This window comes from Falco punctatus (assembly GCF_963210335.1).
Source record: "Falco punctatus genome assembly, chromosome: 2".
Classification (NCBI taxonomy): domain Eukaryota; kingdom Metazoa; phylum Chordata; class Aves; order Falconiformes; family Falconidae; genus Falco; species Falco punctatus.
This window is the reverse complement of record NC_137581.1, coordinates 57641056-57668594: the sequence shown is the minus strand read 5'-3', so window position 1 is coordinate 57668594 and position 27539 is coordinate 57641056. Positions and strand designations below refer to the sequence as shown.

The 27539-nt window shown below is 42.7% G+C and overlaps 2 protein-coding genes across 6 annotated transcripts in view; both read right to left on the bottom strand.

The window, feature by feature from the left end:
• The window catches only part of CLYBL (citramalyl-CoA lyase), a 194883-nt gene extending 174462 nt beyond the window's left edge, over positions 1 to 20421 (bottom strand). For all 5 annotated transcript variants that reach the window (XM_080376283.1, XM_080376284.1, XM_080376285.1 and 2 more), the window contains exon 1: positions 382 to 20421. In XM_080376283.1, the coding sequence (XP_080232409.1) occupies positions 382 to 446 (65 nt within the window). In that variant the 5' untranslated portion in view covers positions 447 to 20421. The remainder of the gene's footprint in view (positions 1 to 381) is intronic.
• Positions 20422 to 20562: 141 nt separating this feature from the next.
• The window catches only part of TM9SF2 (transmembrane 9 superfamily member 2), a 30731-nt gene continuing 23754 nt past the window's right edge, over positions 20563 to 27539 (bottom strand). The window contains exons 14-17 of the mRNA XM_080376277.1: positions 27318 to 27469; positions 26100 to 26211; positions 25316 to 25487; positions 20563 to 21220 (exon numbers count right to left, since the gene is read on the bottom strand). Coding sequence (XP_080232403.1) covers positions 21153 to 21220; positions 25316 to 25487; positions 26100 to 26211; positions 27318 to 27469 — 504 coding nt within the window. The 3' untranslated portion in view covers positions 20563 to 21152. The remainder of the gene's footprint in view (positions 21221 to 25315; positions 25488 to 26099; positions 26212 to 27317; positions 27470 to 27539) is intronic.

Here is a 27539-nt window from a genome sequence, read left to right as displayed (position 1 = left end):
CACAGACAGGGCCGGCGGCTGCCCGAGGGCGGGAGAGAAAGGCCGCCGTTCCCCCGGCTGCTGCGCGGCCGAGGCGGGCAAAGGAGCGGCAGAGCAAGGGAACCACCGCTCCTCCCCTGCAGGCGCCCCAGCCCCGGCTCGCCGCCCGCCGGGCCCGCACCAGGTCTGCCTCGACGCGGCGCCGCGGCCCCAGCAGCTCCGGCTGCGGGGCTGCCCGGCCCCCCCGCCCCGGCCCGCGCCAGGGACCCGCCGCCCGGCCCCTACCGCCCCGGCCGGGGGGAGCACGGGAGACCCCCCGAGCGCGGCTCCCAGCAGGGAGGGAGGGGCGGTGCCGGGGGTCCGCTGATCCCGCCCCCCGCGCCCGCCGCTCGCGTCACTCACAGTCTCCGCCTCCGCAGGCGCAGCCCAGCCCGCCAGCAGACCCACGCCGCCGCCGCCGCCATCATCCCCGTCTCGGCCCCGCCCTGTCCCGCCCCATTGGCTGGGGCTGCGGCACCCCCCACCGCGGCGCCACGCCTTCCCGCGGAGCTGATTGGTAGGAAGGGGAGGAGGCGTGCCCCTCGTCACGCCCCCCACGTGCCGGGGCCGGCCGGGCGCCGCGGGGCGGGAAAGGAGCCGCACGTCACCACGAGGGCGGGGCGTGTCTCGCGTTACCGGCCGCCGCCGGTTGTCGGGCCTGAGTCGCTACTGGCGGCCGACCCGGGCCTGCGGGCTGCTTCCGCGGCTCCGGGTGGCGGCTCCGGGTGGCGGCTCCCTGCCCCCTCTCCCCGCTGCTCCAGGGCAGGCCGCCGCCCTCGGGCAGGCCGCGCTCCCCCGCCCCGCCAGGCCCCTGGAGCCAGAGAGCCTGAGGGGGAGGCGGGCTCGCACCTGCCTCGGCCGCCTGAAGCCCGCCCGGGGTGGTGTGTGTGAGAGGGGTGTGAGCGGCACCGCCGCCCGGCACTCCCGCCAGCGCCCTCCGTTCTCCTTCCCAGGCAGCGGTGGCTGTGCAGGAACAGCCGCTGGGGTAACCGCTTCAGCTAGCCGGGTGCTGGCATAGCCCTTGGAGTAGCAGCACTTATGCGGTGGGGGTGTTTGTGGTGGGGCTGCTGGGTTCAGCACGAACATGGGGAAACGCTGACAGAACCCGAGCGCTGAGGCAGGCCCGCTGCTACAACCGGGCTCTTCGGCAGAGGTGGCTCCACTGCAGGGGTCAGTTCTGGCAGCGATGCTTCTGCTCTACACATCTCTGTTTGGAAGTAACTGTCACGAGTGGAAATAGCTCATTCATGCAGAGGGTAAAGAGCTAAGACCAAGGGTAAGGTGTGAAGTAGCAGGGGAGGGGGCAGGAAGGAAATGAAACTGAGAAGGAAAGGGTCCTAAAAACGGAGCAGGGATTCTTGCTGATCTGTTTTCCATCAGTCCACAGCTAGACTGAGAATCTATTTTTCCTTGTCATGCCGCTCAGATGTGCTGGAGTGGCCACAAAGCGTAATCCCAGCAAGCTCCTCCAATAGTGTGGATTTTTCTGCCAGGGTTCCTAAGGATGGGAGCTTGGATCATGCCACCTATCTGTCCCATCATCTCCCATTCCTACCATCCTACAACTGCTGAATGTGTTGCTCATTCTGGACCAAGTCTGGTCAGAAGACAGAGATCCCCAAGATACTCAGTTTCAACAGTTTTCCCAAAACCAGCAGAAGGATAATGAAACAACACCCCAAACCAGCGCCCCAACTCCTTGGAAGGTCCAAGCTCATATCTATGTAGGTCAAGCTCAGGTCCTCACAGAAGAGTTTTTTTATTCTCTCACTTGCTGACTTTGTTCTTTGTAACTTTGCCATGTAACTTTGTTCTTTCCCTGACACACAATTTGCTTTGCTTTGTAGAGGGCTGCGTAGAAATTTTCTGCTTTGGCTTAACATCACTTTACTGGGGAAGTGGTGTCAGCCAGTATGAGTTTCCCCTACTAGCAAAATGAAATACACTGCTTTGAATATAAGCTGTGTTGAAGCATGAAAGTGACCTGCACTCAATTTCCCTCCCCTCTGTAATCTTGCATGTTAGTCGTGGGTGATACCACTTGCATCTGACATAAGGTGATAACAAAGAAACATTTTTTCAGCACTAGTAGCTGAGTGTATGTTTTGCATGAACCAGTGTCAAAAAGCCTGGGGCAGCCTGGCCTGCTCATTTCCAAATGTTATATGCCGCTTCAACTTGCAAATGATCGAGGGAACACAGGGACGCCAATTAAATCTCGTTACTGTCTTTTCCCTTCTGTATTCTGGGAAAGATACTGTTCGTCTCTCTCGCCCTTTTAAAACTGGAAGCCTTTTAAAAATGCTGTGTTTTCCATTAATTACATTACACCAATAAAACATTTTCCAGGATGTTCAGAAGGTATTTATGGGCCTAACTCCCATCGACGTTCTCAAGAGTTAGGCACCCAGGTACTTATGAGCATGTGAGTCTTACAGCATCAGTGTCTTTGGGGCTAAGACCCTTGGAGCCATATGTACATGAGGAGTATGTGGAGAAAAGGGTTGCTGAGCTCAGTTGGGCCTGGTAGTCAGTATTATGATACTTTTGTCAGTGCTACTGGTTATTTTGTCTCCTTGCAAGACCTCATCTGCACAAATGTTTCACCTGAATGTGTGATAACTACACACAGAAATTAACTGGAGAAAGCAATCCTGAAACTTCTCAGAGAGAAAACAGATTACAAAGATTGAATGACTGCACTGTTGACAATCATTTAGCATTTTTTATGGACTAGGCAAAATAGTCTAAAAAAAAATAAATGCCTACCAGTCTTCCTTCTCTTATTCCAGGAAAGCATCACAGCAACCACAGTGCTCCAACGTACATTTTATGTACGCTATCTTTTTCAATTGTTACATTTCAAATGCCTTTTTTGTAATGGTGGTCTAGTAGCTTCTGAGGTGTTGAAAGCATAACGTCGCTATGAAGGAGTAAACCAAATATTCTGGAAGAAGACATGCTTGTCAGTGCTCTGCGCTCATTTTCTGTTTCTTTGGTTATTTCTCAATGATATGATTAGTGGCTAAAACAGGTATTTTTGCACAAGAAAAAGGAAAAAGGAGCAGTGTAGAACAGAACTACTGTAGAATTATTAATGAGCCATGGTGATAAAAATAATCTTTTATTGGTCTGTGTGGAGTCTGAGTAGAAAAAAGACCTGCATTGCTGCCTGAAGCTGTGGCACATCAGTGTCCTCTTGACACTCATTTACTTTGATTGTTAAGAGAGAAATGAGCGTCGTAACAGCTAAGGAATGGAATGCCTTCCTCTTGGTATTGTGAACACAAAGCAATGTCCTTCTCCTGAGCTCATTATGCAAAAATGGGAAATAAATAACTGTTGGCACCAATCTTGCTGAGATTTCCATGCCTCTTTCTGACAGGCACTCATTTTTGCTGACCAGCGGTGTTGAAGTGCCTCTGCGGTGCGCATACTGCTTTGGGCCTGGTCTTCCACCTGGCCAAGTGCAGGAGTTGTGAGTCTCAGCTGCCTCCTGGCTCCAAGTGCACCCATTGCCTAGTGGGAGCCCGCTCCTGCAGTGCCTCCTGTGCCACCAAACAGCTCACGGCATTTCCTTAAGCTACACATCTGTATCCCGTACTTGCCAGCTCTAGCTTAATGGCACAGAGAAAAAGAAGGGGCATTGTCAGTCCCTTATTCAGACGCTGGCTGCTAGCAATGCGTGGTGTTTGGTCTCCCCTACAACCTGCGTTTGTGTTTCCAGGCTTGCAGAACAAAGGCACAGAGGGAAGGTGTTAAAACTCTGCTCCCCACTGCAAGCACCCCAGGAAGCCCTTGCTGGCCTCCTGCCTGCCTCATGCCATGCGTGCCAGTGGAGCTCTGCCCACACCGACGACGATGACGCTGGCTCTCCAAGGCCTCTCACCCCTTCTGGCTCCTGCTTTTGCCAACCCTCCAAGCACAGAGCACACCCCTGCACCCCCAGCCCCTTCCGCAGGGCACACCGAGGCCCTCTTTGCAGGCTGTGGTGCCGGTGTCCCTCTCTGGGTCTCCTGCAGGGTGGGAGGACATGTTACCCTTTAGACACTGCCACATGGCCATCCCTGCGGCTGGTGGGACACTGATGTCAGAAGGTATCTTCAAGCTCCTGCACTGGGAGCACGCCTGCCAGGCCACCTTTTGCCCGTTAACCCAGCTGGTGTCCTGACTCTTGCAGGTGTCTTGGCTTTGCCACCTTTGGTTTAAGGGTCCCTCCTGGACCCAGTAGCAGCCAGGAGGTTAGCACCTCCACAGTACCACCATGGATCACCTGGCCATCGAGAAACTGCCTTTGGCCTCGCAGCAGTGACCCACAGTGACATCTCCTAAGGGATCTGGGTCAGGATTCACTGGCTTTTCTGGAAGAGTGACAGGGTTGACTTGGCCTGGACAGTGGATTAAGGAGACAATAGTAAGGGTGGTAAGAATACAGGTGGCTAAGGAAGGGCAAGGAAAGGTGGAAAAAGGATTTTGAGCCAGAAGGAAGGTCCATGGGAGTCATGAATCACTGAGGACTTTGTGCAGTCAGAAGGCTAATAGGGCAGGACACTTGCCCCATATTTCAGAGTGCTCTGGAAGTTCCTGATGGTGCAAGATGTCCCGTTGGCACATCTGTGTTAGGAGACCTCATGATGGTGCAGCTCAACCCTGTCCTAGACACTGGACACCGGTGTCCCCAGCAGGCACTGGAGCACAGCTTCTGGCTCAGTTTCCTTCAAAAGACATCCAGTTCCTGAACTTCACAGATGCTTTAAGAGCCAACCCAGGGCACAATAAGTGCAGTGGTGGATTTCACTTTGAAACCACTCTACTGTTTTGGACCTACTGGTTGTGTAGACACATGCCAAGACAACAAACTCTTCCTTGGGTCCAGGCTACCATAAATAATGCCTGGACTTCACACAAAGTGTGATTGACGTCCACGGAGAGCTTGTTCCACACAAATATAACCCCTTAAGTCCCATGTGAGACATCTGCACCAGGCAGCAGATATGCCACAGAACTCAGACACTTCTTGAGCCCCAGCATCTGTTCAAGACGCACTAAGAGCATCTCAGGTGGCACTGGACATCTATGGGCAGGCCACTGAATGGGGCCCATGGTACCGCCAGCCTCCTTGCCTGAGACCTTGTATTTCTTACTGGTGATCTGGAAAGCTGAGCTGGACTCTGTATTCCCATGCCAGGTAGGACCCCTGTCTTCCACTACTGCTGAGGCTGAGGTGCATGGTAGCACCTGGCTCACCGGTGGAGCAGGCACCCAGGCCACATTTGCTCCGCCTAATGTTGCCCACAGGTCCTGGCCGTCATGGATGTGCCCATCTCCTGGGAGAACTGTTCTGGCCCACTGCTCCGCACAGAGTCAACAGTGTGCCTACGTGCAGGGATGTAGCTGGTCCTGGGGAACTGCTGGGACAATTTTGTTCCTCCCATAGGAGGACAGCCTAAGGAAGAACCTGCTCTCTAGGAACAAGAAAACCTTGAGGAACCTCCCCCAAAGCTGTACTGATGTAAGACTAGAAATAAGCCAGCAAACACTGAATAGCTTGCATGGGTGAAAAATTAATTTTCCAATGTCTGTTCATTGCACCATTATGTTTAACAGAATTGCAGTGTGTGTCATATTCCAGCAGTGCATAGTATTTTAATCCACCACAAATCCATATATGGATTTACATCGTCTGGGGCCTATGCATTTAGTGTGATGGAAAGTGGCTTTTGGTGAAAATGGATCAAATTGCCCTGGTATATTGAGACAGGATCATTTTGTCAAGAAAAGCTCTCTCTGCAGTCTTGTAGGGCCTGAAGCACCCCAGCTTCCCTCTCTCATCGACCTCAAAAGCCCAGCTCCGGCAGCTGCTTCCTCCTCCTGGGGAGGGCAGAGCACCTGCTACTGCCATCTTATCGAACCAGGGGAAATACGCAGCCTTATGCGTGTGAATCCTCCCCAGATCACAGGAAGCTCCTCAGGAAATGTAAATACCCCTTGCCTGTCCTCAGCTTCCTTGCCAGAGATGCTCTTTGAGGTTGCTTGTCCAAGTCGAGTTCTCCGCCTTTGAAATCAAACCCTTCCCCTTGCCCAGATGAGCTGTTGGTGAGCATCACCAACGGATGGAACAAGAAAGTCAAAAAAGGGAGAAACATCTGGAAAAAAATGAAGGACCGGTAGCTGAGGTGAAGCTGCAGGGAGCAGAAACTACAGGAGCAGGTCCAGCCATAAATCAAAGAAAATGCTCGATAAGTGGTATCAAGAATGGGAGGCCTGTTTTCAGACATCAGGAGGACATTACAGTGAATTTGTTTCCATCCGGTTCGGATGTTGTTATGTACTGTGCAACTTTGGGATAAAATTACTGAAAAGTGACTGTGTGGAATCACTGGAATTCAGAAAAGTCAAAATATTTTCATGCTGGGAAGGAGCACACACCCTATGTGCTCTATACACTGGCTGGAAGCAATTAGAGGGGGAAAAAAAAGGGGAAACAACTGGAAAACAGAGTTTGTAAGAGGGTTTGATGTGGTGAGATGTGCTTGCCAGTCCTCCAGGTGGGAGCAGGTGATCTCTTACAAAAAGTGGTGTGGCTTCAGTATTGGTTTTCTTCTTCATTCCTTATACATCCCCACGTTTCATCTGGTACTATACATTGAGCAGATTTTTCACCGGACTGAAGTGGGGCTGTTTCCTGAGTGTTAGCCAGTCACTTAGGGGTGAATGATGCACAGGAATGGTTAAGATGCTCTCCCCTACATGTGTTACCTTGGGCTTCCTAATGTGCCAGCTTGGCCACTGAGGAGACGGGGTCCCAGGTCTCTCCCCAGAGCAGGGCCTGCAAGGGTGCCCATGCTGCTCCCAGGGGATGTGGTGCTGTGTATGGGCACTGACTCCAGCCTGCCGGGGCTCACCCCACTCAACACCTTCCACATACAAGAAGAGGGCACCTCAGAGTGACAATGACTCCTGCCTGAACTGCTGTCTGCAGGAGCGCATCTCCTTTGCCTGACTGCAGGCAGAGATTGGGAAAAATAACTTTAAACATTCAGTGTGGGTGCCAGGTGAAGGTGGGTGGTCAGGACACTTCACTGCCTTACGTGGTGGTGGAGAGCTTCTGCTGCTAGCGTGCCATCCATTTCACTTAACAAGAGGCAGGCAATGCTATAGCTCAGAAGCAGGAATATAACAGACGTGGAGCTATTTGGAGCAAATTTATTTTAGAAAAAGTAAAATCCATCATAATGAAATTCCTGCATGAAATGCTGTCAAGGTGTGAGAGGGAAATGAGGATGCTGGGAGAAAAGTGTGATGGACATGTAGATGAGGAGGGGGCCAAGAAAGTGGATTGCCCTTCTTAACATTGTTATTTTGAAAGATTTCAAAACTCGAAACATTCTGTATTTCTTATAGCTGATTATATATAAATGCTTGTTGGTATTTAAATACTCTGTGCTTTTGTTTCAAAGTCCTCTCTCCCCACACATTTGATAGTATGTTCACCTTTATGGAGGTTCATTAAACTCATTGCTGCAGGATGGTTTGAAAGCCAGTAGATAATCTGCAGGCTGTTGACACCATAATACTATGATGGCTTGTATGCCATTAAAATGGATCACAGAAATGTTCATCTATAGAATCTGAACTCAATACGTTGTGTCAGTATACAATATAGATCCCTTAATCCATAGACTATTATTAAAATAGTGGATTAAGGAGTTGTTTGGGATCAGAGCATGGTATATATGTAATAAAACAGTTTAGCTGAGATTAGTATTTATTACTCAATGCAAAAATTGATTGAAGGATTCACAGATGCTTGAAATATTGCAGTTTGTATTTGATCACTAAATTACTGCCTTTTTGCCACATGAGTTCTTGTTAAGACCTGAGAATAAACTCATCACTGTGTGAAAAAGTAAAAACTGAATAACTGACATAAATCTGTTAGTAATTTAAATGTTGTATCTTCATAGTAATATAAAATAAGGTACTTAGATGATTTAAAATGCATTGTATGAGAACGTTCATGGAAAGGACATTCAGACTTCCAAAATAAAAACTTGTCAAATATTTTTTTTTAAAAGGGTTCACAAGCTGTTACACAGTTCAGCATCAATTTAATCTAAACCAAAGCGAACTGGAAACCAGAAGTATTTTTTCCATACAATTTTCTTCTGCCAACAGTCTTTCTGAATTTGTCAGAAGAGGAAGTTTTATTCAACCGTGTGGTAAAGTTGAACTGGGTGAGATAGTGGCAGTTTTACACTTATCTTTAATGCAACAGAAGGTTGTCAACAAGCCTTTTCGGTGACATCTCCACATGAGCATGGCGAGCAGATGATTGGAGGATTACCAGGCTGCTGGACAGGTCAGCTGGCATCTTAAAAACCTCTTCTATAAAAAGGACCAAATCTGCAGCCAGAAGCTGTTTACTGGCTGGAAGGGGGAGGGAAATGGGCTTGTTTAAAAGGCAGAGACCCTTGGGTTTGTTTGTGTGCCTGCCACAGATCCTTGTCTTTAAAGCTCACTTTGTATAATGGGGAGCTGAACTGTGGTTGACACTTGTTTTCAAGCGAAGTAGTAGGCAAAGTAAAATTTCAGTTGCAAAATGCCAACATGAAAAGAAAAAAATTGTGTATAGAAATCGTGTGATATTTACTAAAAGGTAAGTAGGACAGAGCCATTTTTTTCCAAGGTGGAACATGTTTGTATCAAATTTCAGTTATACTGCAAGTCATGTTTTAGAAATTGTTTCTGATCCCAGGTTTAGGTTGTTTGTTGTTTTGTTGTTGTTGTTGTTTATGTTGTTGTTGTTGTTTTTTAAATCCTGTTGTTGCTAGTCCAGGCTCTATTGCACTTTACAGAAGAGTGGGTATTTCTGAATGAAGGTTCAGACACTTCCATATCAAGCAAATTAAACTCCTGCAAGTGTGCCTGTGCTGGAGATTTCCATGGACTATCCATCAGCTTATTGTATCTGTTAGTTTTCAGGTCCATTCCTACATCTGTACAACCCCTGGACATATGATGCTGTGGTCTATAAGAAGCTTATGAAACCCCACACAGAAGGGCACAGCAAATGAAGTCAGCATAAGGCATCCAGAAAGGCATTGCTTTGGGAGCAAACCCGAGTTGCACGTAGGGAAGATTACTGCACTTGTAGGCAATGATGCTCTTGCCTAGGGTGGGGCAGCAGGGACTGGGAAACCTTCGTATTCTAAAAAGTATCACCTGAATCAATGTGAAAGAAAAGAAGGACCTTTGCCAGCCTTTCAAGCGCAGCTCCGAAAGAGCACTTGTGGCCAAACAACTGGGGAATTGGCATCAGGAAACTAGAGGAGAAAATACCTAGAAAAAAGCTGGTGAGCTTTGATAAATCAATTTCCCTGTACAGCTCTCTGTGAGGCAACATTTAAAGAGTGTCCAATTTTTATCTAATCCTAAACGTTTGTACAACTTAGCTTTTATTTCTTAGTTAAAAAGTCTTTTATAACTTAGCCTTGTGGTACTACCAATTTGGATTAGATTGCTGCTAGCTTCAGAAGTTATGCTCCACTATAATAATAAATGAAAGAAGCATTTGAAGAAGTCTTAGAGAAGTTAAATCTAGCCTGCCTACCTACCATTTTAACAGACTTTCTGTCATTTTTTAACATTTCTGAAGTCCTTATACAAAAGACTGTATGTAGTACGTTACCCTTTAATGCCAAAAGGAGAAAAAGTAGAAAAAGAAAACCAGAAAACAGAGCTTTCACTGATTCCAGTAAGATTTTCTCAACCAGTAAATTTGCCAAGATCAAGAGGGTAAAAATATATAATCTGAATACAGTACGTACTCTGAATATATTATTCTGTTTATGGAGACTGAAACATCATTCAGATGCTACTGCTTTCCGTCATGTCAGAAAGCAGTGTATCTCAAAATAAAATAGTTTTCCAAAGGTCATTAAACATCCAAAGTCTAATGTCTCACATCACTTGAGGTAATTTTCTCATTTTCATAAGGAGAACAAAAGGATTTGGCAAGTGTGATAAGATTCTGTGAATGTTTTTGATGCGTGAAACATCAAGTGAAATGATTTTGCTTTCCTCAAATAACCTGGGTACCCTTGCAATCCATCCAGAAACAGAGAATCTTCATCAGATGAATAGTGGGACATAATTACTTTACACCCCGCTCCTTAAGCATAGACCATTCACACTAACAACAGAATTCCCTCAGGCCCCTCACAGGTGCTCAAGTGGGCTCTGGCCCCTGGGAGAACTTGCAATCCCTTGCAAAGGCACAGAAATGCTCTGCATGCCATGTTCTGTCTTGGCTAGGATTTTAAAGACTTAATTTTCCTTTCCCCTCTTTGCATTCATTAGAATTGGGGGGTTTTTGTGTTTGTTTCATTGGGCTGGAGAGGTAAAAATACCAGGTAGCCCCCTCACTGACTCGTGTCTACTCAGTGCCACAGGCCACAGCAGAATCAAGATGGGAGCTCTCTGAAGACTCCGTGTGCACAAGGTGAATGTAAATTTAGTGCCAGTCCCAGATCCTGAACCGAAGCATCTGCTGACTTTGTCATCCACATTTATCATGGCCAACAAGTACACACAGCCCCCACATCTCGGTAGCTTCACAGCGACTGACGCTACAGGAGTATATTGGAAATACGCTTTCTGTTTAACCTTCAGTTTTGCGACCGATGTGGCATGAGAAGTAGTGGTTGTCGCAACAGTTTAAACGACATGTAAACATTTTCTGCCATCAACTAGACTGGATCCATCAATTGTTTCACAGAGATCACCATATGGCTATCACACAGCAGGAAATTTGTTCTTTAACAATTCAGGCTACTTTGGGATCAGCCAAGGACTGGAGAACTTCCCATTGCAGACTCTAGCCATGGAGAGTGACCTACAACTTAAATGCAAATAGATGAATGCTAGCAGATGCAGAAACAGGCCACCTAGCCACCTCCCATATCTCACATCTTCTTTCCAGGGGAAAAAAAAAATAATTGTGCTTTAATTAAAGCATGTAGAAACTGTTTCAGTTGGATTTGCATCAGTTGTGGTGATAAATTTCCTACTGCTATCTGCAGGACCTCCTGAAATGCCTGGTGACCTGAGAGAAAGGATCATACAATTGCTTCCAAAGGTCTTTAGTTGAAATCAGCTGGTTTAAGTAGGAGGTCCTGGCCAACCTAGCATATTTGAAATGAAATGACTTTAGGGTCATCTCATGAACAACTCAGCCTGCTAATGGGAACAGAGTCTCTGATGTACCACCTTTGGGAGTGAAGCCCCCCAGCCTGGCCTCACAGGACACAGCCACAACTGGAAGAGGACCCAGATTTCAGACTTTATGTAAAGCAACACTGGTTTTACCAATTTAACAAATGGTTAAATGTTCTCAAAGGGAGAATATTTACCAATATACCTATTGGACTAAACAACTGGATTGGCAGACCTGTATTTGTCCCTGTGCTAATAATCCAACGGACTATAAAGGAAATTTGCGTAACAAAGTACATCACACTCACAGAATAAGCCCACAGGCCAATTATGCTTGACAAAAATACTTTTGACAAGGATGTGTAAGTCATTGTTTAGAATCACTGAAATGTATTTCAGTACTGTTATTCTCTGAGATTCACCCCAGAGTAGCTGTGCTGCTTATCCAGCTGCTGCTGAAGGTGCAGTAAATCCACTGCACATACAGAAGGGCTGAACATAAAATGTGAAAAATTTTGTCCAATTTCTGAATAAGTTTTTATCATGCAGGAATTCCCTACATATATGTCGTATTAGCCTGGTATTTTCTATTTGTATTTTTAGTTTCACTTTTCTAATTTCAAACCATTCAAATAACTCCATCTCAGACTTTGTTTTTTCATTCAAAAACCCACTGCCATATGGAGGAAACATTAAAATTATTGGATCCAAAGTAAAAACAAAAGCAGCTTAGTGTTAGCACAAGAGGCTTAAATCGAGACAATTAAACCTAAGTTAAACTGAAAGTAAAAATTACAAATCGTTTTGGCCAGTAGATGTACACCATATACCAAACAGAAAACCATTGTCATCCACAGTGGAAGCACACAGTCTTCAAAAAAAAGATCATCATCTTCAGAAATACTGAAATAATCTTCCAAGAGAAATCTGTGTGCTAAGTGTACAAGAAAAATCTCTAGCAGGAGTATTTTTGAGAAGAGGCTGCCTTCCACAGTTGCACCAGGGGAACGTGCACTGCTATGCGACCAAGTGATTTTCTTTGACTACCATTTCATGAAGAAGGTCATGTGGTGTTTTCAGTATGGATGGGACCCAGGATAATCCTTCTGCAGATCAGCTTTCCTCTTCTGTTTGTAATTTTAATGCTGTGATTTATACTTAGTGCAGCTGTGAGTGACAGCTACTGTGACAGCCACCTGTATATCTCCCAGATAACAATGGTTGGCCTGATTACCCATTGTGGCACTGGAATATTTAGGAGTAGCCTTTAGTTGCTCAGTTTTTAACAGAATAGTTGAAAATGAGACTGCTACACTTGGTGACCACAGTATGAATTCAGTCCCCCTTCCACATGTAAAAATCTTGACAGTGTTCATCTGCAGGAATAAATCTGGCCCCTCAAAAATGCCAGATTTTTGAAATTTAATTGGTAATGTTACCAATTGCATGACACCAATCCATGATCCTTTACTACAGACTTCCACAGTACTTCCCAAAGACCATTAGGTGTTAATAATTAACACTGACCTGCAGGTTCTAACCAAAATTTTGGCAAGCGTCTCTGGGAGTTTCCGTGACTGAGCAACAGCTAACAGGGAGGGGAAGAAAACCAACAAAAACCCCCTAAAACTGCTCTCAGGGCAGGCAGAGAAATGATGGAACAAATTGCCTAAAGTTGTAACAAAAGGGGTGGGTTATAATTATTACTCTCTAATTTGTTAGCCCTACACAATCTTTTTTATCCCTGCTGTGGATATTGCCGCAGCTGGCAAGACATGGTGGGAAACACCTGCTTCTTCCTATGCCTCCACTTGTTAATACGCAGCTACTGCCTTGAAGCTGTATTAAAAAATAAAAGGAAGAAATAAGCATTTGCACCCACGCAAATAAATGTGGAGGGCTGGAACATGTCCATGTTCCATGGGCATGGAACATGGCACACTGCGTTCCTGCCGGCTGTTGCAGGAGAGCTACGGCCAACACCTGCCACAGGCGCCGTTTGGGATCTGTTGGCCTTGGGTACTTGGCAAGTATTAGTTCAGCCCCGGAATAAAAATGGTGTTTCTACACATGGCACCTGGTAGGAGCATCAAGCCTGGTGTGGTGGAGGTTGAGAGTTTCAGGGAACAGTGAAGTGTGGGATGCGCGTGCGGTGCTAGTGGGGATGTTGGGAGCAGGAATTTTGCTGTCATGGCACTTGAGGAGGAACTGAAAGAGAGAGAAGACCAAAAAGGTCCTGGAAGTCTGAAACATTACCAGATTGCAGCCTCACAGAAGGGCAGAGCTTGGTGGGGCTGAGGAGATGGTCTCGGGATTTTTACTGTCTTCAGGAATCTGTAACCCATGGGGGCAAGAGAGCTGTGTAACACTGTGCCCCCAACTGGACAGTGGTTTTGCACAACTGGGTTATGACAGCACTTTTCCTTTTCTTTGTGTACTCAGTCCTGTTAACAAAAGCAAACTAACATCAACTCTTGCATCATGACTTTCTGAAAACGCCCAGTTCCTTCGCAATGGATTTACCAAAACCTAACAAAAAATTCAATTAATTCTACGCACCAGCAAAATTATTTTAATAGAACTTATACTTTATATCATCTTAAATTTTCAAATTATCCCACTTCCTTTTCCCTTTCATTCCAGTCAGGTTTTCCTTTGGAGCTTAACTGCAGTAAATAGAGCTCTTTTATTGATTCCTGTAAACCTTCTAAAAGCATATTTATTTGTTCTTCCATTAACTTCTTCTGGTGTGACTAGCCCTGACTTAGATGGATTTCTGCTATACATGGTGTATGAACTAGAAGTGTGTTGCAGCTGTCTCTATATTTGCTCAGGCTGTAAGATTCAAAGTTATTAAAAGTGCAAGAGAGAGTATTTGTCTTTGCCATCATCTATTTGCAGCCCTAGAACTTGATAACATTTTCCATGCAATTTCTGTTTCCTATTTATCCCCTTTTTTCTTTGGCAGCATTTTCATTAGGAGTCCAAGGCTGCAGTTTTCCCTTCCCTGCCCTGCACAGGGATGGCCCATCAGACTGTCTCTGTCCCTAGGGGCTCCTGCTGGGTATTTGTTGGGACATTGTGCACTGGGACTGCCCTTACAGCACGCAGAGGTGTATTTCTGCATCAAATGACATGGCAGACGGCTTGCTCGGGTTATTTTACCAGCGATCCTCTGAAGTGGCAGGGATGAGTGGGACAGGAGAGAGTGTCCTGTCCAAAACAATTGAGATGGCAAGTTCTGTCCCGTTCGGTGCAGCAACAGTCTTCACAAACCTCTGTCAGTAAAGCCGTTTCGAAAGACAGAAAGATAAGACATATTAACCCTAAAATAATTCACTGGTCAAGAAAATCTCTGGGGATTTAGAGTCATGTTCCTGATCTGCCTAAATTTGTCTGCCTGTCTTGCTTTCTTCAGAAATTCTGTTCTGGATCTAAGACGGCTCTTCCAGCAAAAACCCCCGCTTGAAACTGGTAACTGGCTGACAGAAAAGACTGAGGTTTAATAAACTGGCATTTTTCTGGTACATTAATCAATTATTTGTTTGGGTTCTGCCCCCCTGGGTCTGGATATTGTCTTTCTCGAAGGCAAGGAAGCCTCTGTCTTCCTCTCTGCAATTTATGTCCAGAGTTACTATGGTCACCCTGCTTTCTGGGACGAACAGTAAATTCAAGGCCACCCGCTGCTTCCCTTTGCCTTGTCCTTCACCTGCCTCCGGGCTGCACTGATCTGACATCATGCAGCAGGAGAACATGCATAATTGTGTAATTTAGCTCTGTTGCTGTCACTATGGCCGGGAGACAGCAGGAAAAGGGTGACAGAACGAAACACCCGTGTCTTCTCAGCTGTCTTGCTAGCTTTGCTGCAATGGGCAGAGACGAGCAGTTTCCAGGGGAAGAGTGCTAGGACTCCTTGTGAGAACCTGCAGAAAAAAGTAGGAAAGAGATCTGACCCTCCGATTGCTCCATTCTGTAGCTCCTAAGCAAGGCGAGAGAAGAAATGTCACAACCCTGCTGCTTCTTGTGTCCTCGGGCCACAAAGGGAGAGAACGGGCCTCCCTGCCGGCCCACTGACTTCCTCGGAAATATCCCAGAGCGACTCATTCCTACTGCAGGCTGGAGGCAGGAGCAGAATGTGGCCCACCTGCCTTTACCCACCTCCAGCAAATGAGAAGCTTCGTCGTCTTCAGCAACGCCGAGGGCGAGTGGGGGCCAGACCGTGCACGTGCACCGCCCGGCTGGCAGGGCGTCACGTGCTGCTTCTCCCTCGCGCAGCCAGAGCTGAGTCAGTTTATTGTGTGATTTTACATACCTTAACTGAATAGGTAATTGTGAGCAAATCGAAAGATATGTTGTGGAAAGTCGGGAAATATATGAGGAAGAAGGTTTTCACTACCTTAATAATGTCCCCCAAATAGAAAGAAAATTAAATCTACCATCTTCTTGACTTGATATGATCAGTGGAAAGGAAAACCCCACCACTAAACCCAACAACCAACGAAACACCCCCCACCCCCACCCATCCCTCCAAAACCACACAAGCCGGAGTAAATCCTGCACCAGCAGTAGCAAAACAGCTGAAGTTGTGCTGAACTGTTCAGACAGGAGGCCTTGGCACCACTGAAGACACGAAGCTGGGACATGGCCTTTGGCCAGTCTCACTGCCCAGGCTGGCCAGCCTTTCAGGACACTCTGTGAGGCCCCCTGTGAAGCACGCCTTTTTTTGGTGAACTTAGAAAAACTGTTTGAAGGTATCAGAGTGGGTACCTGATTAAGGACAATTAATCCTTATAAAGCAAGGCTGTCTAGCTGAAATATAGTTCATTCTAAAGGACCCCTGCTAGCCATGTGCCCATACTAGCTAGATGCAGGAGACATGTTTTTAGCATCTTCACTGGTAAATTAGTTGTATAATTATGTTTACTGTTCTTTGCCTTGAGTTTTGGCTGCCTACTTCCAGCAACTTTGAAACGATCATCCCTATTTTAAAGATAAAACGTTAACAATAAGCCTCTCCCGTAGAGAACTCCGGTAAAACCTTCCTATCATGCCCTTAACTCTGCTCCTGCACTTGCAAGTTCATATGTGCTGTGGCCAGCAGGTGATGCTAAAATACCTCTGAGGAACGGAAGAATTTATACTGCATTTTCATTGAAAGTGCTAGAATCCTGTGAAGCAGCAAGTGTGCCATCACCCAAACGTGACAGGTTTCATTTGCAATCTTCTGGTATATCTGATTGACAAGTAGTTAAGTACTCTCATCTCATCAACAGTGAGTTCCAGATGTTTCAAGTAAGACAAAAGTGCAGGATGACAGCTGTACAGTAATCAGCCGATAAATTAAGACCCTCAGTAGTCCCTGAAGATCTGTGCTGAAGTGTCATGCACTTGTGTATGCACGTGTACCCAAAGCCAATATATGAGGTAACAGAAGTATTTCAGGAGTCAGATTTATGGAGATACATGAATAAGTAAATGGCTATTAACTGTCTGGCATAAGGAGAAACAGTGGGATACTAAGAATAAAAAATGAAATTAGAGGTGAATTGTAGGAAACAATATATCTGGGAGAAGATGAGAACATCTCTACAGAAGTAATCTTTCCTTTAAGAAAATATTTAAGTGTGAGGTGCTCCTGCAGCTACAGCTGTCCCCAGAAATGAAGCTGTTGTCTGGACTAGTAAGGCAGAGAAAGAGGATGGCATGTAACTTCATGGCACAAAGTCATGGTCATATGCGTCCTGCACCAGCTAAGCTTATTGAAGTCCTTCCTGGAGCAGGAAAATTAAACCCAAAACTGCAGTAACATTCAAGGAGAAAGGAAAAGAAAAAAAGAAAAAAAAACGTTGGACTGTTCTACGGTTCTGTGATGTTCAGGACAATGTTTTATCAACCAACAAATACAAAAACTTCTACCAACTGTTAAGGTTTTACCATACTTCCGGTACAAGATTACATGCAACTCATTCCTTACCTGTGAACCTCAAGATCTCTATCGGCCGAGTTACAGTAATTCACCCAGCAACCGTAGTTTTGACTTGTGCCCTGCTAGCGTAGTCAGGTTTGGCTGCAGCAACCCCTCCCCAGCAGTCCCACAAAGCTTTCCAGAAACACCTGGCCATAATTTCACACTCCACTTACTGACTGAAGTCAGATGCACCAAACCCTTTCCCCTTCAAGGTCTCTCACTCCTCCCCTACCTCCCCTTAAGTGCAGATGTTTCCAGCCTACTTTTCTTAACTTAGAGAATGGTATTTTTGCCTTTACTGGTACTAATAAAGTGATGTTTCTCATCCACATTTCACATTTTTTATTTGATTTGTACATCAGTTCAAACAGGACTTGTGTGCTTCCTGTCCCTTCAAACCGGTTATTCAGATCAGTGTAACTGTGGCAGCATCTCAGGCACCTGCCTGAATGCCATCCTTTTCTGCCCTCTCTTCCTCACTTTCTTCCAGACTTAACCTTTCCTGAAGAAAATACAGGTACCACCCACGACAGGACTGAAGTACCCACATAAAGCATTTTTCAGGCAATTGCAGAGAAACTTTAGTTACCGTCCTTCTACCTCAGCATCCAACAACAAGACAGCTCACCACCACCCAGAGGACAGGCTTTCTCCTCTACCCACAAATATCGATGGACCTCTGTGTGATACCATCACTCTGTCTCAAGCCCCAAAGGGACAGTAGTGGCATTACAAAAACATGGGAATACAGCTACGGCTTCCACAATGCTGTCTACACCTCTGTGCTTGGTACTACACCTGCATCATACCCAGATGCCGTAACCACACACAGTCCTGGTAGCCGAGTTTCCAAAAAGGATTGTGCTGTTTGCAAGAGCCAGGTAGGGTAATGGCTGTTCTTTGCACTCATGAGGGTTGAAACATGTTTGCAAAACTGCAAAATGGCAGAAAGGTAAGCAGCAAGCAGGAGATTAGGAATGTGGTGAGGTCAGTAGTGCAGTCACCCCTCACTGCCTTTTACCTGAAAATGACACAAACCCCATGAAGTGCTGGCCATGACTACCTCACAGTCAACTAATACTTGTGATATGGCTGCAAGACTCCAGCAAAGCAGCTAAGGGCACACACAATCAGTACGACAGCAAAAATTTAATGACTCTTACGGCTGTTCAAACACAGCTAAGCATGTGAGTAAGAAGTGCAGCTACCAGGCTAAAGATGGATGGACCAGGTAGCTTGCCATGAGATACAACTTGCCATAAAGCTGCTTTTTTATTTCTTCTTTCTTAAAGAAAACCAAACCAAACCACTAACTCCCATACTGTGTTTTCAAACCACGATTTGGACTGCGGATTACTTTCAGACTACATTTGGCAGTGATGGTCACTTTTTTCAGACTCTGAAGAACGGTTTTCAAATTATCTGCCAGCTACCAAAAAACTGACACTGGTCTCAAGCGTTATATTTTGTTTAAATTTGGCCTACCTTCATGCAGCTTAACAATTTGTTCCTACCTCTTTAACCCTCCTACTAATTTACATTTTCTCAGATATCCATGCAATAAGTGCTTTTTAAGAAAATATCTGGCAGTATAGAAAGATTTTGGACGAGGCCAGTATTTTTAAAGTTCAGACAAAAACTCAGGCCTCCCAAGAGATCTGAAGAAAAGACAGGGTACACAACAGAACATCTGGATGCCCTAACATACACCAGAAGCCTAAATGCTAGAAAAACTTGAAACTACCTGAGGCAATAATAGATTTCAAGGCAGGGGACCACTTTAGAATAGCTATTCTGTAAAGTCTGTGATGTATTAAACTTTCCGGATTGTCTCAAGTACTGCACACTGAAACCTCAATTCCAAAACAGCTGCAATTATTACAAGGCAAGGTACAAGGCTGCTTGAAAAACTGTATGCAGTAGGTTTCAATTCCAGAAGATAATGACACACTTCACAAACTCCCTTTAAAGGTGAAAAATAACGTACTTGAGAAGCTGCCATGACTCGTCAACTAGTCTGTAGGAAGAAAAACGGGAAATACACTCATATACATACCACAGTAGATAGATCTCACTTCTATTAATCTGATTTTTAAACAGCAGTTGCAAATACATCACAAAAATCTGTTTTCAGATCACTACACTGAAATTCATGAGCACCTAATTATAGTCCTATTTCAATAACAGAAAACTGATTTATGTTTCTCAAACTAAGCATTGCCATTTGTGCAATAACTACTGTTGATTTTAAGCATTGACTATACATACTGGAGGTGATCACAAAACCAGGGATATTAAAAACATTCAATTTTATACTTTCTAAAATTTAAATAGAGTCACACTACAGCTCACTACATTAGTAAAGAGCAAACGCTTCCTATACTCGCCCTTTTCCTGTTTTGAACTTAAAACATGGAAGATTTATCTAAAATCAGCACTTCCTAATGACTGCATGTGGGGAGGGGCACAAGAACAAACCTGTCCACAACATCTGAACAGAGCTGTGGTGGGGGACAGGCAGAGCGTGAGAGTGGTGTGGTTCTTCTGGGAGGGGTTGTGGAGCACAGCAACTGGGGAAATGTCACCTGAAGTCTTTTTGCGTGCCAACTTTTAGGAGGTTAATAATGACAAGTTACCTTAACCAAAGATATTTTTATTGGATTCCATATTCAAGCATCATCAGGTCAAGGTCTTTTAGAAAAGTAAACTGCTAAGAATAAAACCCCCCAACCTTATGAGTGGCAATTGGTACATTAAGTTTAAATAAAATTTTATCAGACTTGTGAAAACAGGCCAAAAGCTGAATTGTGTTATGAGTCTAAAATTACCAGACAAGAAATGATCAAAATACTCCATTTTTAAAAAAAAGCAAATATAGGTTTAATGCTAGTCATCCAAAATCAACATTAGTCTCTTAAAATAAGGCAAAAATACTAATTTTCTTTTATTTTTTAACCTACATTAGGTACAAGCAGCAATAGTTGCCACATAGAATACGCATCATCAAGATCTAAAAGCAAGATCAGCAGAGAATGCTGACTCATGCATTGTAAGATCTTCTCAACATACTGACAATTCCATAGCCATCTCTGAAAGCATATCTGGGTTAATGACTGGATTAATGCTGCAGAGTGGTTTTGTTAAATGTGTGTATAATTTAATTCTCATGCGCCACAATCACATTTTTGTGTTATAGCCATGTAGCACAAATAACATTTCTTGTAGATCTAAGGGTGTGTCAATATACATTGAACCATAGAAAATGCCATAAAATACTCTATGCAATCTTTAAGCATCTGTCTTCAACAGAATTGTATTTACATATTTTTTGAACTTATAGTATGTAATAAGCCACTGAAGACATTTTTACAATATTTATTAGATTATGAATTTATAAATTCAAGGACTCAGAGGCACATAGTTTAAAGGCCAAGAACACTGAAACTAATGAAGTCACGGAAATCAGAATATTTATGGACATAACACCAGTAAAAAATAAAAATCACATCCAAACTAAAAGCAACACTTCTTAAGAGTCATCCTTCAAAGTCAGCATAATAAAAAGTTCTCATTTCCCTCAAAGAAAAATAATTCGTCCCACCTACCAAGCTAGAAAAATCTATTTACAGTTGTACTTTGATCAGAAGTATCAATAAGTTGTGTAATACCACCACTTCTGCCATTAGAATTTAAAATTTCTTTTTATAGTTGTATTTACAAATGCATAAATACCGTAACTCTGATATTCATTAAGATCTGAATGAAAACAGGTTGTTAAGTCACAATACAAACGTGTTAGTGGAAAAAGTAGATGCATATTCAGTATCATTCTCAAAGAATAGGAAGCCAATACTTCTGATAAAGCTCAAGTTCATCAACTAGACCAGGTCTTTAAGTTACGTTATTGAAGATTAAACCTCTTCTGTGTTAATTCTTTACATTGGTTTCTTCAGTCAACTTTCACCACACTGTATATTTTGGTTACAAACCAAAAGCATGCAAAGAACCCAATTGTCCCTGAAAGAAAAAAAAAAAAAAAAAAAGAATGTTACATGTTAGGGAAACTGACACAGGAAACACTGATTTCTATCTGTAGTTCATAAATCATGACATACATACATACATATATGCAATCTGCTATCTTTAGTCTTCATCCATCAGACCAGATAACGGAAAGATACAGACAGTACCTGGTCTTTATGGTCTTTATATATATCAACTACTATATAAAGCATCTTATTATTTTCATAATCATTGAGCTGATCACATGGAATTTTAAGATGTTTCTGTATTATTTCCCTTCCAAGGTATTTTTCTTTTTTGCTTCATTATTCCCCAATCCAACTCCTTCACATTGTTCCATTTCACCCTTATCAGTGACTAGTCATACACACTTTACCTGACCTGCTCAGCTGGTCAGAATATTGTTATTTAACAAACCAATTAGATTGACAGCATCAAACGGAATTTCCATGTATTAGTTATACTTTAAGGTCTTGGGAAATTAGAGCACTACCCTTTATTTCTGCAAAAATCAAGCTAACACACATTTCAAACCATAGTGTAGTTACTACACCACTTGTACTTCCTATTGAAAATGTGTTACATACCTTAAAAATAAACACTTCTGAAATACTTCAGGCAGTCAAAAGGTATAAGCAAACTTGAACTGAAATTTAAGGACAAAGCCTGTTTCCCTGATAACAATCCTTACAGCTGAACAAAAATAGCTTCATGCCTTCTCTTTGTGAAACTTCAACAAAAGTTTTTAAAAAAATATTATTTTGAATGCAAAGTAGTTAATATAGCTGGGCTTTGTTAATTTAACTGGATTACTTCAAAATACAGCCTCGATCAGAATGATAATGGACCAAACAGCATCTCAGAACACCTGTTACAGGAATGTTCACTTCCCACAAAAACTAGGACAGGAAAAAAAGCCCTGAAGATTATCGGATTTTTGCCCGAGTACCTCTTTTAAAAATCAAAGCCTAAACTTATGCAATAGACAAGTAAGTTCTTTAAAGAAAAAAAATGGCCTTTATTTTTGATCTGGTAAGAGGCACCACAAAAGTTGTGTGCTAATTCATTCATTATACAAGCTTGGAAGGAACCATGAATGATATCATGGTAATTTTGTGCGGTTTTTTGGGTTTTTTTTCCCTTCACGCTTACTAAACTACTGATGTTTAACTGACTCATTTACTATGATACGTAGTTGTGGTCCCAGCTGTGAATCAAAGATTTGTCATGTAGCTCCCGGTATTTTGCCTGCTGAGTCTGATCAATGACCTGGAATGCAGTATGGATGCAAGTGCCTGAAGCATGTGTTACACTGACATAGCAGCAGGGCACCGTCAAAACGCTTCCTGATCCTGACGATTTTTAACAGATGAGTAAGCAGCAGCAGCATAGTTTTGATACAACAATTACAATTTTTTCTTTTTAGCTTCTTTATCATCCTGACACAGGAAGTCAGTTGCCTTTAGGAGCAGTTTTTGCTAAATAGCTAATATGCTTTTTCATTTAAGAAACTGGAGAAGAACTGCCTGTCCCTTTACCCTGCCTCTAACCTTTTCAGTAAAACCTTACCTCAAAGCACTTCAGTAAATCTTAAGAGAACTGAACACACTGCCTTTGAATGCATATCAACCTAAATGGATAAAATTATTCTTAAATCTTAAGAAACAGGAATATTTCCTCAAACTAAAGGATAATTTCCACTGAATCTTGTGTGAAGTAAATAAAAAAAAATGTTAAAATATGATGTTTCAAAGTTCTGTTTGGTTAACTTCACACGTATTCTCACCTAAATTCAATATACAAACTGAAAAAACCAAAGCGTACAAACTCTGAAAGCTCAGTTCAAGTTGCATAGCATAGCTCATACCTCCACTGTCCCAATTACATACAAATGACTACCATGGAAAATATCTGAAGTGATCTGACAATAAACCACCTCTTCTTTGCATGCTTGTGAACCTACCCTGAAAAGGACCCCCCAAATTTGCAGGCAGGCACTGCACAGCCAATTGGTCAGCTGAAAGTGAACGTGTGAGCAAAGGAGAAGGGGGATGCACTGGACACATCTTAATGCCTTTAGACAATGTCACGTGGCATGGCTGACTTGAAAAAATAAGGGCAAAAAATGAAATTATATGGGTACCTTAGCTGCCTTTCTGCACCTAAGCCATGTCTCAATATAGAAAGTTTACTTAAATCCCCTTTTTCTTGAATGTGTGCGCTCCAGAATTACTGCATGCATCCAAAGTAAAGAGACTGAACAAAAGAGACAGGGTAAACAATTCTGGTTTTGGCCAAAACTGTTTACTATGAAAGGTGGACATGCTGAGTATCTGTTGCAAAAGCTAGCGAAACTAAATTAATTGACCTTACACTTATGTAAGGCCTATTTACTTTTTCACGTTATTCTGTAAGTTTGCATCGCATTTAAAACTGATCTACATGCAGCAGCACACATTCATTTCTAGTTGAACAACCATGCATTCTTAAATTCTTTAGTTCAGTGAGAGTATTAGCAAACCCAGATCAGAAATAAAGGTTAAGAGAAAGGCAGGGTGAAAGGGAGGCAGAATCACTAATCTACGCATTCAGAATGACTTGCTAACCAGTACACAAAATAGAAAGTAGAGATGATGTGTAAATTACAAACTATCTGCAAGCAATGCCAAAACACATTAGACTGACTTAAAAAGAAGGATGGAAGATAAAACTAACCACTTTTGGAACACAGCTTGATCACTTTTCAAAGAGATCATGTAATTTACTTAAGTTCCATTCCCTCCTTTTATTAGGCAATGACCCATGAAACTCCTTGCAGGCTCTTGCTCCTGTTCGTCATCTGCATTCAGTCATGGTGCACAAACAGCTTCAGTATTTCCTAAGCTGAAGTGGCAATGTCTTTGAAATTAATATTCAGTTACACTTAAAATGAACACCATTCTCAAATGTCAGTTCTTTTCCCACTAGATTTTTTTTTTGTGCTCCTACTTTAAGTGGAAATGAAAATTCTACTTATAGTTATAGTGAGATCTGTATTAAAAGCTTTGATGACAAGCCATTTGTATTCTAGGAGGCCTCAAAATACAGCCTGTACAGCTGTTGACACAAATACGTATCAAAGCCTTAGGAATCATTAAGCTTCTTCATAAATGTGGAACTTGAAATTATTTAAAGCACTGATCTATTCAAAAGAGTTTCAAAACTATTGCTCTGTAGGATAAAGTCCACAAAGACAGATTACATTCTGCTGGAACAGAATTTATAATTTTTTAAAATTTTTGAGGAGTTGGTGATTTCTGCCCTCTTGCATAAGTTTGAAAGGAGACTTCTTCCATTTTCATTGTCATTCTTTTACCCTAAACAAAGGATAAGTGTCTGAAGATTCCTTCTTAGTGCTGAAGATGACAAAGGAAGATTCTTGTGGCCTCATCTCACTTAATGAAGAGGAAATTGAAACACAGCACCTACGATGGGTGCTTTTCCAAAAGCTCACAATAAAGATGATAAGGTGCTGACAAGACTGCATCAAAAAATGGTTAAGAAATTCTGCTTCCCGTGCTACTTCAATGCAACTGGAGAATAAAGACATTCCAGAAGAGAGCAAATGAAAAAAAAAAACAACAGCCCTCTCTGTCAACTTTTATTCCTCTCTCTTCCTTCCTCATATTCCACAAAAGCTGCAATTTTTTCCTGAATTGACACTGTAACTTTATACTTGATTGTGTGTGATTTGAAGTGCATTTCTCCAAAGACAACTAATCTAAAAAACTGAGTTGGTCACATGACTAACAGGAAAGAAATCTGGAGAAGCATTTATGATGTTTAAAGGTGTCATAATTGAAGAACTAATTATAGGCCACACCCCAAATTAGCTGTAGTTCTGCCTCATCCTCACTTAATCTCTTTCAGTAAAATTTGTGATTAGAGTTGCAAAATGCTACACAACTACCTGGGGAAAAAAAAAACCAAAACAATCAAAGACATATTTAAATTTATAATCCTGTATATCAAGATAAGTTTTTCCAAGAATTCTACAATGCAAAGCTAAAGGTAGACTCAAAATTTAAAATCAAGCTTCAATACACTTACCTGTGAAAAGGAAGAAGATCAAAACCATGATCATGGTATAACCAAAATATAAAATGGTACTAGCTGTTCCTGTGATTTGCAGTTTAGAAAAAAAATAATGTATTGCATATATTAGGAAATAAACTGCAGTGAAACCACTAGTGAGAAATGAACGCCACTGCCAGTGATAGTCCTAGAAGGGGTGGAGGGGGGAAAAAAAAAAGTATGAGTAATATTCCATACACCTCTAACACACTGACCCTATTACTGAATGCAGAGCTACTTTTTCTATTGTTACTTTATCCAAAAGTGAGTTTTTATTTTTTATCTACAGGAAAAATAACTACATATAATCAATACTGCTTTAACTACACCATTTGCAGTCAGAGATAAAAAAATCAAAAGATCAATATCAAATAGGCAAAAATCTAAAACCCCAAATAAGCCAGACCTACTATTGCCAACCACAGAGATCCCCTCCCCTCCAAGGTTGGGCATGGCCAAAATGCAGTTTGATTGAACAAAGTTAATGAATTAGTTTAGCATCTTCAGAAAACAGGGTGTTAGAATCTAAAGATGACATATCTGACTTAGCAGTACTCAGTGCAGTGTTTTAATAGTTGTTCCAAGTTTTGCCAGAAGTAGCCAGCTTCACTTTTTAAAGACATGGTTTTAGTACATCTCGTTTAGTAACAGTGTTTACGTTGAATTCTGCAATACTTATTTTAAATTATAAAAGCCTTAAACATTTTTGGAAACATTCTTAAAACAATATCAAGTACGAATACTGAAGAGTATTTATTACCTCTGCACATAGATGGAAGTAGCAAAGCAATATTGTAGCCTCAGAACATGTAATAACCAAAATAATGAATACCAGAAACAGGAAGCCAAACATGTAATACATCTGGTGAGACCTATAAAGGGAGTTTAAAAAGCCATAAAAATTAAAATAGACACCGTGCTAATATTATTTCTTCATATACAGTAATATCACCTTCACCTTAAGTATTCCTCTTCCTATTGAAGTACTGCCAGTTGTGCAGCCATAAAATTGACTTATTTATTTTCTAACTAAAGAACAGGAGCCTTGGCAGCTCAGCCTGAAAACAGTGAGAAAAGCAAGCCCAAAGAAAGCTACTGGTTGGGATTTTAGGGAAAGAACTGACTAGACATAATGAGTGAAAATACAGTTCCAGTGAAGTCAGCGTGACCTCTTCCACTGACTTCAGCAGAACTTGGATTTCACCTCACATTTCAATCAAAGGGGCAGAGCTGCAAATTAACAAGAGATGTCAAATGCTGTAGCTGTCTACATTGGGTAGAGAAACCTATTCAAGGTTCAGAAACAGTTTAACAAGATCCAGTAACTAAATTGTGCCAGAAGGAAGACAAATCCCTCACAGTAGATTAATTTGTCAGTGTGCTATGCACTCACATCAGAATTCACTTATACTGGACTGGCCTTTGGTGCTTTATTTTTGAAAAGAATTACTCTCTGGTGCCTTTACAAAGATTTCACAAAATTTGTTCTTGATTCTTTTTTCTCCCAGGAGTAATTACACTTCTCTAGCACAACAAAAACAACAACAAAAAACTCAAATAAATTTTATTATACTTATTACTTCCAAGTTATATGCCATATGTCAGTTTCAGAGCCACTTCCACATGAAGTCAGAGGAATAGCATGAGAAAACTAGCTATTTGAATACTGTAGGTCAGCTGTAAATTGCTAAGCATATCACAGCCGCTTCTCTTCACACCTCAACAAGCAAAACAGGCACCGAGTATAGAATCATAGAACAGTTTGGGTCGGAAGGGGCCTTAAAGATCATTTAGTTCCACCTCCCTTCTAAACCACAAAATATTAAAAAGGTGTTAACATTTAAATTTTTATTGAACCAGTATTCTGGTAACACGGCGTCACCAAAAAATCAGTCAAAGCATCTTGAAGAAAAACTTTCACAAAGAAATTACCACCTTTTGTGACAGAGAAAATTCAAATAGATCATGGCTAACTTACCAAATACTATTGAGAATAAAGAACAACTGTATAAAGATACATCCAAAAGGTAGAATCCCTCCCATGATAATGCCAGGTAACGGCTTTGTATAGAATGATTGCTCAGGAATCTGACGAGGAATTTGATTTGTGCGAACAGGGTGTTCAATCGCCTTTAAACGAAAATTAAGAAATTACTAAATAAGTAAAATGTCGAACTACAACACTAACTTTTTGCTTTCT